Source organism: Protobothrops mucrosquamatus, unplaced genomic scaffold (genome assembly GCF_001527695.2).
Source record: "Protobothrops mucrosquamatus isolate PMUCROS unplaced genomic scaffold, P.Mucros_1.0 scaffold1609, whole genome shotgun sequence".
NCBI classification, from domain to species: domain Eukaryota; kingdom Metazoa; phylum Chordata; class Lepidosauria; order Squamata; family Viperidae; genus Protobothrops; species Protobothrops mucrosquamatus.
Genome location: NW_015387772.1, coordinates 89,817 through 107,693, shown reverse-complemented (window position 1 = coordinate 107,693; position 17,877 = coordinate 89,817). Strand labels below are relative to the sequence as shown.

At 38.9% G+C, this 17,877-nt stretch overlaps 1 protein-coding gene across 1 annotated transcript; it reads left to right on the top strand.

Annotated features, from left to right (window-relative positions):
* The first annotated feature begins 774 nt into the window (after positions 1-774).
* SAV1 (salvador family WW domain containing protein 1) lies at positions 775-17,546 on the top strand. The gene is made up of 5 exons (XM_015822578.1): positions 775-868; positions 4,220-4,663; positions 13,869-14,139; positions 16,009-16,152; positions 16,421-17,546. The coding sequence occupies exons 1-5, from the start codon at positions 775-777 to the stop codon at positions 16,620-16,622; spliced, it is 1,155 nt and encodes a 384-aa protein (XP_015678064.1). The 3' UTR covers positions 16,623-17,546.
* The last annotated feature ends 331 nt before the right edge of the window (positions 17,547-17,877 follow it).

Here is a 17,877-nt window from a genome sequence, read left to right as displayed (position 1 = left end):
TTGTTCTGTTTTTTTGTGCCCGCGAGTGGTTTTGCCATTGTCTCCTTCTTAGGGCTGAGAGAGAGTGACTGGCCTACGGTTACCCATCTGGCTTCGTGCCGAAGGCAAGACTAGAACTTTACCATCTCTACCCTGCTGCCTGAACCACTAGTCCAGGGATAGGCAACCTTGGCTCTTTTATGACTCGTGGACTTCAACTCCCAGAATTCCTGAGCCAGCCAGGCTGGCTCAGGAATTCTGGGAGTTGAAGTCCACGAGTCATAAAAGAGCCAAGGTTGCCTATCCCTGCGCTAGTCCGCCAAACTGACTCAGCGAGAAAGCCCCTCCACAATTTCCAGCTGCTCTTCCCCCTCCTCCTCCCCCCCCCTCCCCGTCCGCTTCCAACGCTCGCAGCGCTGGCTTCCCATTGTTCCTTGCGCGGAGCAGCCGCTCTTCCTTCAGCTCAGGCTGTGGGCGGGAACGGAAAGTTTAGTCGGGAGCTTTGCGAGCGAAGAGGCAAAAAGGAGCGCGGGCCGGGGGCGCGCCCACGCGCACGCACGCGCGCGCGCGCCTCCTTAGAACTCCGTCGCACCCATCCCACTCTTTCCCCCCCCCCCACCTCCCGCTCGCGCTTGGGACAGGGAGACGTGGTGCGCGCGCTTGGCGGTCGGAGGGAAAGTGGCGAAGGCGGAGGGCGGCGATGGATCCTGACCGAGAAGGAGTCGCCCGGGGACGGCGGCGTTGGCGGCTCCTCCGGCGGCTGTGAAGGGGGCGGCGGAGGGGAAAGGGGGGGGGATGCTGTCCCGGAAGAAAACGCGCGCCGACCTCTCCAAACCGGGCGAGGTGCAGGGCAAGTACGTGATCAAGGAGACCAGCCCGTTGCTCCGCAGTGAGTTGAGACCTGCTCGGGGAAAGGAGGGGAAGCGACGAGGGAGGAAGGGAAAAGAGAGGAAAAGGAAAAAAGCATCCCCTCTCTCTCCGGAGGGGGGGAAGGAATGGGCCGAGGGGGAGGAGGGGACGGGGGAAATCTCAAAATCGCCGGGATGCTGCTTCCAAGGTGAGGGTTGACTTTTACACAATGGTGGGAGAAGGAGACCCAACGTTAAAGTTTACGTCCCAGATCTTCTTTCAAGCTTTGTGTAAGCCAGGTTAGCTTCTACGTTTCTTAAATAGGGACAGCAGCTTCGAAAAGCAAATGAAAGAAAAAAGAAAAAAGAAAAAGAAAAGAAATGGAGATCTTTTGGAAGACCTTTAGATAACGCTAGATCAGTAGAGGGTGCTGGGTCTCACTTGTCTAATTATAACAACAAATACAAACTACTCCTTTTTAACCTCAATTTAAGCTCTCTTTTTTTTTAAACTACTCCTGGGTGCTTGTCTAATTATAACAACAAATACAAACTACTCCTTTTTAACCTCAATTTAAGCTCTTTTTTTTTTTTTAAACTACTCCTGGGTGGGGGAGAGAACCCAAAGTAGAATATTTTTGTGAACTTAGTCCTGGTACTGCTGGCAAGTAACTGAGATATGCTCACTGACACAATTTTTCATAATTCTGAGCATATGTATATTAGCCAGTGTTTCATATGTTTTGGGGCCCTGGGGGAAATAATGTATGTTTATTTGCCAAGCCTGAAGTCTGTCCACCCCTGTCAGAACTTCAAAGGCACAGATAGGAAACAAATTGGACTTAAATCACCTGTAGTTGTTGCTGTCTCTGCTCATTTCTTTAAGGAGTGAAATTGCTCTTGTTCAAAGGCCAAATGTGACCTTAGCTTGTCACCTTATTATAATCTTTAAAAGATTATGCACGGTGAACCTAAAGCTTTCTGGTTTGAAGAGAAAACAGCTGTGACTGATCTCATTTCATTTGCAGGGGGAGAACAATTTTCTTTTGAATAAATTGGGGGGGAGATGCTGGTGATGATTGGTTATATTTTTCTTATCTTGTTTATATATCTAAATCTGATAGGAGTTCTCATATTTATGGTCTGTTATCACCTGGGAAGCTGAGCAGGACATATCTTGAACTGATCTGAAATGAGTTCTTTTTATAATGCATAATTAAATTGCAAAAGCCTGCTTCAGTTGATAAAATAAAATGTTCTAGTTAAAACTGTGGTTTGAATTAAATTTTCTTGCCCAGAGATGATTCAATTTTAATATTAGCAAAAAACAAGGATGGCTTTTATCTCTTTTCCATAAACTTTTAGTTGTTTTGCAGTAAGTAGAAATGGAATAAGGACCTGCCAGACTTTGGTTTTATCTATCAAGGTAAACCGTTAAATAAACACTGTTTTTATTGAAATGAAGTTCTTTGATCAAAAGAACTCAGGTAGGGACCAGTAATTTTCCTTGATTTTCTGAGTCCTGAATGCCCTGAAAAGAAGTTGGAAGTTATAATCTGAATTAGCCAAATGTTTTTATTTCAAAAATAAATACTATTCATTGGAAATGTTATTATAGTTTTCAAAAAGCCTACATGATGCTGGCTGTGGCAGGGATAATTAACAAACAATTATTTTATAATTATAAATAATTAACATTCCAATAGCTGGCTTAGATATCTTTCTTTTATCTTATAAAATTAAGTTATATCTTGTCTCAGATTTTTAGGGGAAGTGGGAAAGGTTGAAGTATAGGTTTGGTATAAAGGTCAAGAAGTCTGATCAGAGTTTAAAGAACATGTAGCTGAAGAGATACAGTACCAGAATTTCACATTAATTACTACTCAGTGCTATCTCTAACTGCCCTTCACCCTGTGGGATAAGATTGGTTGATATACAAACTTGGAACGTGGCTGTTTTCCTGTTGACAAATGAAAAAGAGGCAAAATGAATCACATTTAATATTAATAAAGCTAGAAATAGGTTTAGATCATGCATTGTATAACAATCTGTGCATGGCCGCATGTATTTGTAAGTCCCATTTTTGCAGCTCTCAGACTTCTTTCTGACCATCATTATCTGAAACTGATAGCATAATTTCCTACGATTTTGAGGGGACAAATAGATGAAGATTGTAGGATATGCATTAAAATGGGTAAAAATGAAGCTCAACACTACTGTCACTGGTTTTGCAGCCCTTAGTTGCCCCACACAAATACCAATTGTGGCCCAAAGCTTTAAACAGTGTTCACCCTATAGAGTAAAAAACCTATATCAAGCAATATTCATAAGACAACAGTGCAATGCATTTATATTAAACACAAAATAGTCTGTATTGGTTGTTGTCTCCCCCCCCCCATTGTTTCAAAACACACTGGCTCATGCTGCATTATTATGCTATATTGGAATAATAGGAAATAATTAAATAACTAAATTTAGTAGAAACAGTAATGTGTCACTGTTTCAGCAATATTTTATGCAGCTTTAATTCCTTAATTTCAGAAATAGACATAGATGATTATCATTTGTTTTGCACATGATAAGCCAGCATTTGGTTTGTTTGATTTTTTTTTACCTGTCTTGTGGAAGTACCTGTAATTACTTACTGATGATGTGCAAAGCAACTCACTATCTCGGGGCTGTCAAACTGCCAGCCTGCGGGCCAGACGTGTCACGTGGAAGCCGCGCCCACCCCATTGCCGGCAATGGCAAACCGGCCCGATACGTTGCGCGATGTCACATGACATCGCGAGTTTGACATGTCTGCACTATCTGATGCTTAGAAAGTGATGAATGTAAATGCAAACTATGGGTAAACAATGTTTACAACCATGTTATATTGAACAGTGAATGTACATATATCAAGAAAACTCTACAATCTAGCTATCTAATGTCTAACTGGATCATGATTCCAGAAATATCAAAAGTATAGGTTCTATTTTAGAACATCCCACAAACTGCCTGAACATAATTTGGCATTCATGCTTATGATAGATTCATAAAGTGGCAGTGGAATACTTTTGACCCTGGCCATGGTATTTATTCATGAAGAAGTGAAATTGACTAAGTTGTATAAAAATATGTAGAATTACCTTACTTTAAAGAAAATGACATTAAAATGCTGCTAAAAACTTTGATTCCAGCGTTACAAGTTTGAAACAAAGTTTAAATACCTTGAGATTTCTTCCTTAAATGTTGTTGGAATTGTGCAATTTGGGGTTCATGTTCATATAAAGGGCCTCCTTGGGGGCTCTGTTTTACAAGGTTTAAATTTTAATGTATCCACTCTTCATTAACATTTGTAAATATACCAAGTTCTGTGTATTTACTGTTACTATAACTTTCTGCTACAGATCTGATGCCTTCATTCATCCGTCATGGTCCAACCATTCCAAGGCGAACGGATATCTGTCTTCCAGATCCAGTGCCTTCTGCCTATTCGGCAGGTGGGGACGGAGCCCTTTCCAGACATCAGAGCTTTCTAAGGACTCCAGTGCAGAGGCCTCCTCACGAAATAGTACGGCGGGAAAGCAACAGGCTATCTGCCCCTTCCTACCTTGCCAGGAGTTTAGCTGAGGTCCCTCGGGAATATGGCTTATCTTCACAGTCCTTTTTAACAGAGGCCAATTCGGTTACTGAAAATGGAGATGCTGGATCCCGTTACTATTTTGGTCACTTTTATAATGATCAAAGACGACATCAACTGGGGGATCATATTCAGGAAGAATATAGATATTATGAACATAATACTGACCTCATCCAAAGGATGTCACAAAATCAGGGAAGACACAGTTCAGGCAAGTATCATGGGGTTTTTTACACATAAATTCTATTTTTTTTCTTTTTTGGCTCTATGTAAAAACATCTAAACAGTATTTTTTATGCTTTTACTAGTAGAATTTGGGATTGATTGAACATACCAACATCTGAAGCTGCCTTGCATTGGGTCACATAAGAACTGTGACCAAACCCTCATATTTTTATTGACATTATCGTGATACCCTTGGCTTAAGAATCAAATTATTATGAAAACAGCAAAAAACTTGGGTGACAGCTGTGAACAAGAACAATACCCTATTAGTGTGTAAGAGGATCTGAGCTGAAGGGCTTTGGCATTTCCTCCACTAATTTGGATAAAGAGTTGATCTCAAAGAACTAGTGTAATTAACATCATTTAGTGAGCCAGCCCATGGACCCTTTTAAGAGGTAAAAGTAAAGGTTTACTCTGTCTAATTACGTCCGACTCTAGGGGCCGTGCTCATCTCCCTTTCTTAGCTGAGTGAGCCAGCATTGTCCAATGACACTTCCATGATCATGTGGCCAGCATGTCTGTATGCCGAGGGGCCCAGAACAATGTTACCTTCCCACCAAAGTGGTATCTATTTATCTACTCACATTTGCATGCTTTTGAACTGCTAGATGGACAGGAGCTGGAGCAAGTAACGAGCTCACCCCTTTGCACAACACTCAGGTCTCAAATCTGGGCTCTCCAGTTGACAAGCTCAGTGTCTTTAACTGATGAGCCATCACGCCCCTTTTAAGAGGACCCATATGGAATCTCAGCAAAAAAAAAAACCCAGCTCTGAAGGGTTCTTTCTCTTAAGGTCCTTTGTGTTTTGCTTGTTGGTATTTGCTTGTTTAAAAAATGGGCTTTATCATTCTGATTTAAATTTGTTAAACTAGGAACTAATGTACAGTTTTATTCATTCCGCTAGACACACTAGTAATTTTATCCTGCTGCCTCCACAGCACATTTCTTTTTTAGCCTTTTAGTATGTTACATGTTTCAAGCTCAAAACTGAGGAGTACTTTCTACTCTGATTCCTATGGTGTGGCCTGACCCTCATCTAAATCTAGTTATAAAAAGAGATTCTGGTTAAACAAACCATATTCCAAGCAGTGTATTGTTTCATGTCCTTACTGAAAATATTGAACCGATGTTTGAGGGAAAGAGTTTTTATTTGAGGGAAAGCAACTGATATTTTTTAATTTTATATTTTGCTATATAGCATTTTAAAATATAAGGTGCATACAAATTTTTGTAAGTATTCACTCTCATTGGAAGCTTAGATTTAGTAACAGCACCTGCATTGGTATTAATTACTTCAACCAATAAAAATTCTCATTGATTGATCCATCTACTGTAAACCATCGTTCCAGTAATTTGCTGGATTATTCAGGTGGACTTTTGCAAACTTGAGATGAGTGGCAATGTGCTTTCTGGAGACCACTAGTATTCTCCTCCCATACATACGATTCTTGTTCAGTGTTTTCATTATTATGGACTCATGAACCCTGACATCATACAATGCAAGAGTGACCTACAGATCCATTGCTGTCAACGTAGAGTCGAGTGCTACGTTCTGGAGTATTATATCCTTTGATCTTGGAAGAGTAACATATTAGTTACTCTAATGTATATTAATAGAACTTAAATGGATTTAAATGAAGGACTTAAATTAAGTTCTGATCACTTTATAGATCACATTACTGCAGGATCATAGATCTGAAATAGGATTTTCAAGCTTTCCCCACTGTGAGGTCTATTCTACTGGATGACTTATTTCACCAGATCAGAGATAGGCAACGTTTAAGAAGCCACAAGTCAAATTCTGCTTCTGGGCAGGCTACAGGAGGCCATGGTGCTACCAACAGGAAAATACAGGATTGAACATCTTGATGCTTTTTATGTTTTAGAGCAGGGCTTTTCAACCTTTTCACCCATTGTACCACTTTTAGGATATGGCAACATCCGAGTACCACCAGTCGCCTAGCAAGGGGTCAAAAACTTGATAAAGTACAGGTAGTCCTCGACTTACAACAGTTCGCTTAGTGACTNGGGGGGGTGTTTGGTTTTTATTCCCCCCGTCTGCTGGGTGGTTGCAGCAGGTTTTGGTCACTTCACATGACCCTGGGACACTGTGACCGTCATAAATATGAATCAGTTGCCAAGCATCTGAATGTAAATCACAAGACCCTGGAGATGCTGCAGCATTCCAGCTGATTGGCGCTTCTTCTGGACTCAGCAGAAGCGTCAGGATCGGTGCTGCTTTCCAGCTGATTGGTGCTTCTTCAGGGCTCAGCAGAAGCACCAGGATCAGCGCCGAGCTCCAGCTGGAGCCTGGCGCTGATCCTGGCGCTTCCGCTGAGCCCTGAGAGCCCTGCAGCTCCAGCCATCTCTCGCTCAGGCTTGTGCGGTGCTGCCACCAGTTCAGCTCATTCCCCTCCCCCGCTACCACTTTTCTAGGATGGTCGCGTACCACCTGCCAGGTGCCAATGTACCACAGGTGGTACCCGTACCACTGGTTGAAAAGCCCTGTTTTAGAGAGGTTTTAAAAATGAGAATGAAGACTTTGGGGAAGGTAATTCCACTCTCACCTTTAACTAACCAAACATAAAAGAAAAAAAAAACCCGCCATCACTTAAAAGTATATCATTTATTCTTTGCATCAAAACAGGTATATTTCAGCAGTCTGGTTTTGCTTCTCAGAGCCTTTTTACTTCCATTATGATCTGAATCTTGGAAAAGAAAGAATTGAAATTTTGTTTCTTAAAAAGGGTCATTTTGTTGCCAAAAACAAAAGGTTTTATTGGAAGTGTAATCTTGAGGTTCTGGGAGATTGCACGCAAGCAACTTGTTGCCTACCCTAGCTTAGCAAGATTTATTTGTGCTTGTATATTGAAAAGTCAACTTTTATCAAAATACAATGAATATTAAGCACAAAGCTGTTTTAGTGCCCAAGTAGGCAGTTTAACAATTTAGGAACTGCTATTAAAGTGGTAAGGAATACCAAACTTTGAATTGGAGGAAAAGCTTGATAGTAAAAAATATTTGTCTCAGAAATATGATTTCTTTTTGCTTAAAAATATATCAGATTAGATTTTTAATGTGGTTTTGTGTTTATGGGATGCAATAAATATTTCAGTACCACTTGTAGAATCGTCATCCTGGGAAACCCATAAAGAGTTCAGAGTACAACACATACTATGTTGTAGTCAATGGGATATATAGATTTGTTACTCCCGGTATATATTCATCATATCTTACTGCAAATTGTCTGGAGCAGTTTGAAGAGAGAAAGGGATGAAATTGTCAATTTTCTTCCTCCTTTTTGCAAAATATGGTTTTATTTGAAGGATTTCTGAGCCTCAACAAGGCAAATTGTTTATAGTTTTCCCTTATGTTATATATAATCTCATCTTCCTGTAAGATAACTAAGACATTCCTGTTCACTCCAGAGGCAGGGCTGGAAACCTGTTGGAAAGAGATGGCTCCTTTCCCAGTTTCTCCCTCACTCCAGAGATTATGTGCAATGTTGACTATCCTTATCAGTCATATATCTTTTTTCCTTTGCTTTCTTTTCCTTTTTCCATTTTTCCCTGAGCAAAACCCAGGGCTATCAAACTCACAGGTAGCAACATATCAGAGCACTTTTATAATAGCAGAAGGTGAGCAAGAGGGTCATCTTTCAATTTCACTTCAATCAAAGCTGCAATTCCCAAGTCATCAGCCATGAGTCCCATCGTTGCTCAATCCCCTCACCAGCCTTTGCAATAGTATAGTATTCTCATCTGCAGTCCCCTTCCCCAGATCCCTCTCCTTGCTCCTGTTGTAGAAGGCATGAAGTGACTTAGATATGATGGTGACACTTCTCTTCAAACCCATTCAGATCAGAAAGAGGGTGAACAATCCTTAGATGAGGAAGAGAATCTGCAAGGCAGTCTTTGAGTCTCAGATTTTCTTAAAAAAGTAGATTATCATGATTGCTCCGGAGATCTGTAAATTCCTGGGCCTGGAAGATTGAGAATCTCATCTCTTTCCCAGATCTCTGATGGGTTTGCTGACAGTAAAGTCATTCCCATGTTTAGCAACCCATCACCTCTCTTTCAACAGAGCATAGTCCCTGGAGCGTAGCATAAGCCCTCTAAACTGTATATTTTTCCTCATCCAGTTCTACATCTGCTCAAATACTTCAGTGCATATTTTTGTGGCAACCCTGATTTCAGGAGCTATCTTGAGTAAATATCCAAAGCCCAGAAAAATTGGGAACATGCACTGCAGAACATACGAGACAAGAACTTTAGCTATAAGAGTTTCCATGGCTATCTCAAGCTTTTGCCAGTTCTTTTCCCTGTATGCTAACCCAACCATCTGGAACAAAGGATGTTCAGGTCAGACAGACCAATTAACCAAGGTGCCCACCTTCATAGCAAATACTAGTCTGGACAGTGCCCAATTCTCGGAAGCTGGCGGCTAATATAGCTACTATAAGCAACTATTACTGATGAACAGGAGTAGATTCTAAATCCAAAACACATGGTCCATTTGTTAGAAACTTCTGACCTTAGTTTTGATAGGGATTTAGCATGTCCCTTTTCAAAATGTTCTGGCTTCCCTGTAGGAAAACAGGACATAAAGGGTCTTTTTCTACATAAGAAACAGGGCATCAAGCCCACTCAGGAATTATTATCAAAAAAAGATGAAACATCTATGGGGAAGAGCATTTAATTATAAGATTTTTATATTATGTCAATCCAAAAACTAAACCAATATAGAATTTATATATTTTTGAACTTTTCTCTGATCTCTCTTTCTGGATTATTTTGAAGCTGGGAAATTAGTTACCTCATTCCACAGGAAACAGCATCAGAAATTCTCCTAATTCTAGCTTTGAAGTGAGTGTATATAGAGCGCTAGGAAAATGTATTTGTAATAAATATTCAAAAAACATAATGTAAACCAGGGTAGAATAAGGAGATAGTAAGACGACATTCGTGATTCCTCTCTAATTCACTGAGATATAAGAGGGAGAGGGGGAATAGCACAATTGGACTTTAAGATTTTGTTATTATAGCCTCTCTCCATAAATATAGTTTTGGTCTTCCTGTGGAATGTGTTTCCTGATCTGGTCTACGTCAGAGGGCTGACAGTGGGACGGAAATTCCCACTTAGGACATCTATTGCTGTGGTAGAAAAAGGACTACTGTGGCAAGTTCAAGGTAGCATTTTGGTTTGTTTGGGAAAATACACTTGGTATATATAGCATACTCAGATTTAAGATCTTGAAAACCAATTATTCCCATCACTTTTATTGGACTCTGATAATCTCCTTCCCTGTTGCTTCATAGAGTATAAGTTTTAATGAGCATGGGCAAGTTTGGTATCACTGGTGTTTCTGTTGTGGGAATTTGGTGGTATGACTGGCCTGACAGTGGAAGCGAAATGAAAAATTGCTGGCCAGTCTGGTTGCCTTTGTTTAATTCTGAGGTTTGAAGGCAGTGACATTAAGACAGAGGAAAGGAAGGCGAAACCACAGCTGCTAGTGCTTCAAGCTTTCTCATGGTTCCTTGTTAAGGCATTGAAATAAGAGAAAATAAGATGTTTCAATGAAATGGCAGGAAATTACTCTGAATTCTGTTCTAAGATTTTGTAAGAAAAGAAAAGAAAGTTTGCATCTTTGAGAGATTGGAAATAGATTGTTTCTTTTACCATTGGCTAAGAAACAGTTAATATATGAGTGGACAGAACTAAAAATGTGGATTGTCTATTCTACAGAAATAAGAGGACAAAGTAGAAATATTAAAATGAGAAAGAATGGCAGACTTCATAATATCCTCAGGCATTTACTCTGTGGCTTAGACATCCCCAAAATATAATTCCATGCTGAATAGATAAGCTTAAATTCTTTTTCACATTTTGTAGACACAAAAATTCTAAAAGAGGGTTTTCACATTTGCTGAGTGATTATAGTAGAGAGGCGTTTACCAATTACTCTAGTCCTTATTTTGAAACTCTTCAAATTTAGGAGACATTTTAGTACTTCCAAGAACATACAATGGTAGATTCTATACATGTATATTTCTTAGAGTGCCCTGAAATGGATGGCATTTTAACACTTCAGTCAAAATGCATCTCAGATTCTTTCGCTGTACAAGATACTTTCTGGTAAGAAAAAGATTGGAAAAAATAGGAAAGTTCTTGTAATAGGATAGGTTACAAGATTTAAGATGATGCAATTCCCCCACCATAACATTCCTTGAATGAAGTTTTTGCATACCAGAAGCCTTGTCTGGAAGCACTCTTGGAAATATCTCATTTAATAGAGTGAGATTGTTTTAAGTCAAATCAAACCAGATGCTCATATTTCTGTCTCCAGGCGCTTGTATCACAGTCTCTATCTACCAAGGAAGAAAAGAATGTGTCCATACAGCCACCATGACTCTTAAAAAAATCTGGAAAATCATACTAAGCAAATTAATGGACCATTACTACCACACATCCCAAAAAGCATTACATCAGGCAGTTTATTCAAAGGCAGTACCAATCACCACAAAGAAGCATCTCATACAAAGCATATGCATCCCCACCCCTTTACCAGTGCCAAACATGGACACTTACAATAAAACCTAAATGAAAGTTACCACAGAAATGAGATGAGATGAGAAAAGCTGCTGGAGTGACCAGAAGAGATAAAATCAGAAATAAGATCATAAGAGAAAGGATTGGCATAGAACCAATCCTAAACCACATTCAAAAATAGCAAATAAATTTTTTTGCTCACCTGGAATGGATATCTTGGGGTTCCATACCGTACAGGGCATATGCAAAAAGAGAAGGTCAGAGAACACAAGGCAGACCCAGAAGAAGATGGTAAGACAACATCAATTAACAATGGTTGAGGCCACCAGAAGAGCAAGAACCAGGACTTTGTATCTCCTTTGACACCCGAAGAGGAAGTAAAGTAAAGAAGTGTGTCCAATGATGTGGAATGACATAGAGTTGCAATATTATTGAGCTGTCTGGGTGCAAATGAGTGGATAATTGTTTCTTGGAAGCAGCAATTTGTATAATCACAATATTATACTTTTTAGCCTCTCAGCGGTATCATGCAGTATCTGCAACATGGTTGCACTGTCCCTTCATGATGACTGTACTGTACTAATGGCTTGGATAAGTAAAGTTTTTAAAGCGTAAAATGATCTTCAGAAATTTTGCTTTTGTTTTTTTCACCCCCCTCCCCAAAATTAACCACTGATAGGCTTTGTTCAAAGTGTTAGCTGTCTTCTCTTTTCCTTCTAAATTGGCCAAAGAAGCTGAGAGGGTCTCATAATTCCTGCCAGCACTTAAAATAAGCCAATTTCTCCTTAAAATCAAATACTTGAGGAGAAGCTAACAAGGGAAACCTGTGATCTTTATGGGTTGATCACGTGGTGTAGAAAGTAAGGGCAATGACCTTGACACATATATGCAAAAATGTTACTTAGGCAAAAGGAGCTGAAGCAATCCTGAGAATAAGACTATAAGAAGGTAAAGGAGATAAAGCAAATCAGACTTGCACGATTCTAGTATAGGCTACATTTAGACTTCCTGTGGAATTGATTTCCTGGTCTGGTCTACCTAGAGGAGATGACCAGTCTGGACATATCACTGATAAGAGTAGTAATTTGATCTACTCTACAGTAACCGTCTCTTTCAGCCATCAATGTTTTCCTCTAGGAAACATGAGCCAGTTAGTCCTCTTGTTTAAGAGCAATAGTGTAGTACATCATTTCTGCAGGTTGCCAATATTATTTTCTTTGACTTCCATTATACCTTCATCCTTTCTCACATGAGAGTGATAGAAGACAAACAAAGGCACAAAGTGATGAGATGGTAGATGAGAACTAAGAACCTACTCTCCCTATTAACTTAGAAAATTAACGCTGTTTAGAATGTACTAAATTACAGGAAGTTTAGTTAAGCCAGTAATTAAACTTTTCTTAGATATTGGCTAATGGAAATATTTTTTCTGAGACTTCATGCCTAAAACCAAAAGAGGCCCAACTTTCATTTTGCCTCTCTTAATTTCTTGGAAAACTTTGGTTCCAAGTTTTCTGACATCTTGGAAAACTAACACCACAATAAAAACCCTTTTGTTTCCAGACATTCAGTTCTATATGACTTGTGACCTCAAGTATCTATTTCTTTTTGTTTTCCTTATTGGAAACCATTTGAACTGGAACATTTGAAAACTCCTTTTTAGTTGCTAATTTATCTAGTTTAGAAGATTTTATATGTTTGACCATGTCTTTTACATTGTCCTCAGTGTTATTGAGTCTTCTTATGGGTAAAGGAAGGTTACAGTTTTTCTTCTAAGGGCAAGCTTGTACTAAAGCAATGGTGGCGAACCTATGGCACGGGTGCCAGAGGCGGCACTCAGAGCCCTCTCTGTGGGCACGCGCGCCGTCGCCCCAGTCCTAAGCCTTCAGCTGGGTTTTATAAAACCTTTTCGCTTTAGGCCTCCGTCGCCATGTGCAAAAAAAAAAAAAGGTTCAATCAATCAGTCAATTTCAACTTCTCGCGGGAAAAAAAAAGATCTTGCAAAGTTGGAATTGATTGATTGAACTTTTTAGTCTCACCCAGTCTGCCGTTACCACCATAGCCATGCCCACCCAATGGATCACACCCACCCAATGGGCCACACCCACCTGGCACCCGACGATGCATAAGTGGGTTTTGGGTTGCAGTTTGGGCACTTGGTCTCTAAAAGGTTCGCCATCACTGTACTAAAGCAAACTCTGATCCACAATTAATTGGTCATATGGTTAGCCCCTGGCTTACATTGGACTTGGAAAGTCCAATTTAGGTCTGGTTAGTACTTAGATTTGAGACTACCTGGGAAATACTTGGGATTTAGGCTAGACTGGGAAATTAAAACATCCTGGAAGAAGACAGTAGCAAATCACGAATGTACTGTTACAAAAAATTTGCCTTCATTTGTCAACGAAGTCCAAAATTGAACTGACTAAAATATACTTTTCATAGTTTGTTGATGAGTATATGTGAATTTCTGAAAGCAAAACGAGAATGAGTCACAGATACATTCTCCAAATAGGAACATTTACATGAGGAAAAAGAATGCAAAGGTAATATATTAGGGAACTGATCACAACCTTCTGCTTTTCTGAGAAAAAAAATTACACTGTTAAATATTATTTGCTTTATTAATATCCCATTTCCAGGCATTGGAAGGGTTGCTGCAACATCATTAGGAAATTTAACAAATCACAGTTCAGAAGATTTACCTCTCCCTCCTGGTTGGTCAGTAGATTGGACTCTTAGAGGAAGAAAGTACTACATAGACCACAATACTAACACAACACATTGGAGCCATCCATTTGAGCGAGAAGGGTTGCCTCCAGGATGGGAACGTGTTGAATCAGCTGAATTTGGAGTGTATTATGTTGACCACATTAATAAAAGAGCACAATATAAACATCCTTGTGCTCCCAGGTAATATACTTGTGATCTTCACTATAGAATTTTTGAATAGAGATAACTGTGCTACAAGCTAATCAATTTCTTTATTGCTTTTATGTATTTTCTTACTTATTTCAACTTATAAAGACTATGAATAATCAGCAATTTTGGATTTTTTATGTTTGTTCACAAAACTTGTCAAACTTGTTTGGTATAAAGCTTCAGAAAATACTCCATTTTTAATATGAACAGTTTTCTAGCATTTTTGGAAACAATTGAAGCTTAAAACTCCTTCATGCAAAAAAATGGAACATTTTCAAACTTTTTAATCAACTACAGGATATTGAATAGCCAACAGTTATTAATAAGGAGGTATCTATTATCAATCCTCGCAACTCGCTTGTAGTAGAGAAATTGACATTATATACAATTACCTCTATCTCTGTTCTATTAATATATTTAAAAATATTTATATTTATTTATTTTCTCTGGCAAAGAGTGTGAGTAGATCAATACTCTTATTTTACAAACAGAAAATACTAAAATGGAAAGAATTGTGGTGTGCCAAACCTAGATTAAAAAACTTGAACTGAAATGGATTCAGGACTCCAGGTCTAGCACTGACTTCAAAAATTGTCTGTGTTGTAAGGTCAGAGCATCACTTTTGCATCCTTCTTGAGTTGGGGAAATCTAGTCATACTGGAAATTGTATAAATCCCCACGAATTTCTAAGAAGGGTCATAATGTTTAATTTTATAATTGGCTCAAAATGAAGTCTTTAAAAAACAGAGCACTCAAGTCAAAATGTTTAAATCCTGTGGTAGAAAATGATTCCTATTACATTAATACTCCTAGATTTATGTGAATTTAAGTTCGATATTATTAGTAATTGGAGCTTTAACAAGAGGAATTGTTGATCACTGCTATCCAGAGTTGCTGGGAGTTGGGCTGCATGTACATTTTAATAAATTATTAGTATTATTATTAATAATTCTCCTTCTCAGATGTACTTGTGCGTCTTATAGAAATTCTGCAGATCTGATAGAATGTAGTAGATTGAATTCCCAGGAGGGAGAGGATACATTCCTGAGGAATAAATGGCAGCTAAATCCAGATAAAGATCCAGTGTGAGAGAAAGAGGATGAAGACAGGCACTTCCTAATAGTTCTTATAATATATGATAGATGCAGATACTATCAGATAGATGCAGATAGCAGAGTGCTTCAGTTTGGCAAGATTCTCTCTATAGATGAGGAACAATAAAGAACTCAGCTTGGAAGAATCACCATGTATCTTTCTTGGTTTTGGGGGGCTGACACTAATTGTTGTAAATCCTCTTGGGCAGAAATATTGGACTACTGTATATGTTTGAATAATTTGTATGTAGGCAGAAGGGTAAATATGAGTTTACAGAAATTAACAGTAAATTTAAATTACAACTCAGTGGCAATACTTAGCCAATGTAGGCTGGTATCTCCCCCCCCCCAAAAAAAAAAAAACACAAACCCAAGAAGAGTCAGATTTCATTAGTATTCGAGTGAGAGATTCACCACCAAACATGAATGCTCTAAAAATAATTTGGAAGGCACCACTGGAAACCACTTTCATATTGTTGCCCCAAACTATATGAATGTGTCACTGAATCACCAGGAGTCAGATTGATTTGAAAGCATGGTTTACTTTTTTTCTTCTTCTAAGAAACCACTTTCCACAGTCCCTAATCACTTGCTTAAGCCAGAAGATCTGTGATTGGTCTTTGGAAGAGTCTAAATCAGAATTTAAAAGTCTCAGGAGCATACGTCTAGCCACGTCTTGCTCAGTTTAATGTTTTCTTGGTCACATACATTGCTAGATTGTGATAAAAAAGATTTGCTGTCTGTTTTTTGGTATGTTCCTTCGCAGCGTTCCCCGTTATGACCAGCCACCTCCTGTGACATATCAACCACAGCCAGCTGACAGAAGTCAGCCTATCCTTGTACCTGCCAATCCATATCACACTGCAGAGATTCCAGACTGGCTGCAAGTCTACGCTAGGGCTCCTGTGAAGTGAGTATTGCTTAAATGTTTTTTTCCCTATGTCTGATGATAAATACATTTTATAACGTAACAAATGTGTTATGTTGGAAACTTAAAGATACCAAGTGTAAATTACCAAAGATATTTCTTCTCCCTGAATCAATCAATTTTGTTGTAGTAGGAAGTGTTGAGAGTGTGCTTCAGTATAGTGTTATCAATTAAAATGTTTCTGACATATTCAGTGACATTAGCCTTTCTTGTATATGTTTGCTTTATATATTCCTGCATTTTCTCACAGATACGATCACATACTGAAATGGGAACTCTTCCAGTTGGCTGACCTGGATACCTATCAGGGAATGCTGAAACTGCTTTTCATGAAGGAACTGGAGCGGATTGTGAAGTTGTATGAAGCGTATCGCCATGCCCTCCTCATGGAACTGGAGAATCGCAAGCAAAGGCAGCAGTGGTATGCGCAGCAGCACAGCAAAAATTTCTAAGCTCCTTTTTTGCTATGGACGTTGATGAAGGTTATTAGAACTCTAAAGGACTTCTTGCTCTCCTTAAAAAAATCGTGAATGAGTGCTTTGGTTAAAAAAGCAGCTTCTCCATGGATCTTGCACCTTTTGTAATTAACTTCTTTGTGCATCATGGCTTTTGAATACAAAATGTTTGTTGTATAAAAAGCTAGTTTCCTATTCTGAAAGCCACTGTTGAGGAAAAAGGCAAGAACAACTTTGTGATTATTTTGTCCTTCATGTTTTTCTAGCAAATAGTTCTACTTTGAAGAAGCAAAATTTCCTTTTTCAAATGGGAAATGTCATTGCACATTTTTCTTGAAAGTAGGCACGTTTTTAAGAAATCTTCATTCCCATTGCACAATTGGTGATTTCACAGGTGGTCTTGTATCAGGAGGATAAAGAGATACTTCTGCTGCAGCAAATGAACTGTAAAGTTTATAGCTTTCATACACAAGGTAACCATATAGGGGTTTTTCCAGCGGTTGCCTTGCAGAATAATAGTTTTCTGTTTGAACCAAGCACTTAATAAATTACTGCCTTATTTTGTTCAACTTTGTTCTGATCTGCTACTGGGCATTTGAGGAAATGCCATACGTAGGCTGGTGGAAGCAGTTTGTAGCTTTGGAAGTATTCTAGGCAAATAAGGACTGAACCAGCATTCAAGTAACTGTAAACATGATGTTGGAGGACTGAGTTCTCTTGACCATATGCAGTAAATTTTATCATAATTAGAGTAGCAGTGAACAGTTTTATAAAATCTTTATTTGGTGGCAAAGTAGTTTTACATTCACAACTTCAGAGCAACTGATTTTCATCTGTTTTCATTCTGAATTGTTGCTTATGACTCATCTGTGACATCTTTTTTTTGTAAAATAAATGTTTTTGTTTAAAATTTGTAATGTATTCTATTTCTAAATTTCATACTTTTTTGCCTTGTCCACAAGAGGTGGGCTAACTGGATTGCCTTCATTATCCCATGTTGAAGAAATGTAACTTTAAATGCGTCTAGATGTGGTAATGTAGGACAAAACACCATTTATAGGCCTTGTGGGGATGTTTATGCAATATGCTTAGCCGGATTACTGAATTTATTCATTTTCTGGATTCATACAAGCCATGTTTCATAAGCTTGCTTCATAGTCTGAGTCTGAATTTGTGTAACATACTGATCTGCAAAAACCTAACTAGAATTAATCCTAAATTCACCCTATAAAAATTGAACCCCACACAATCC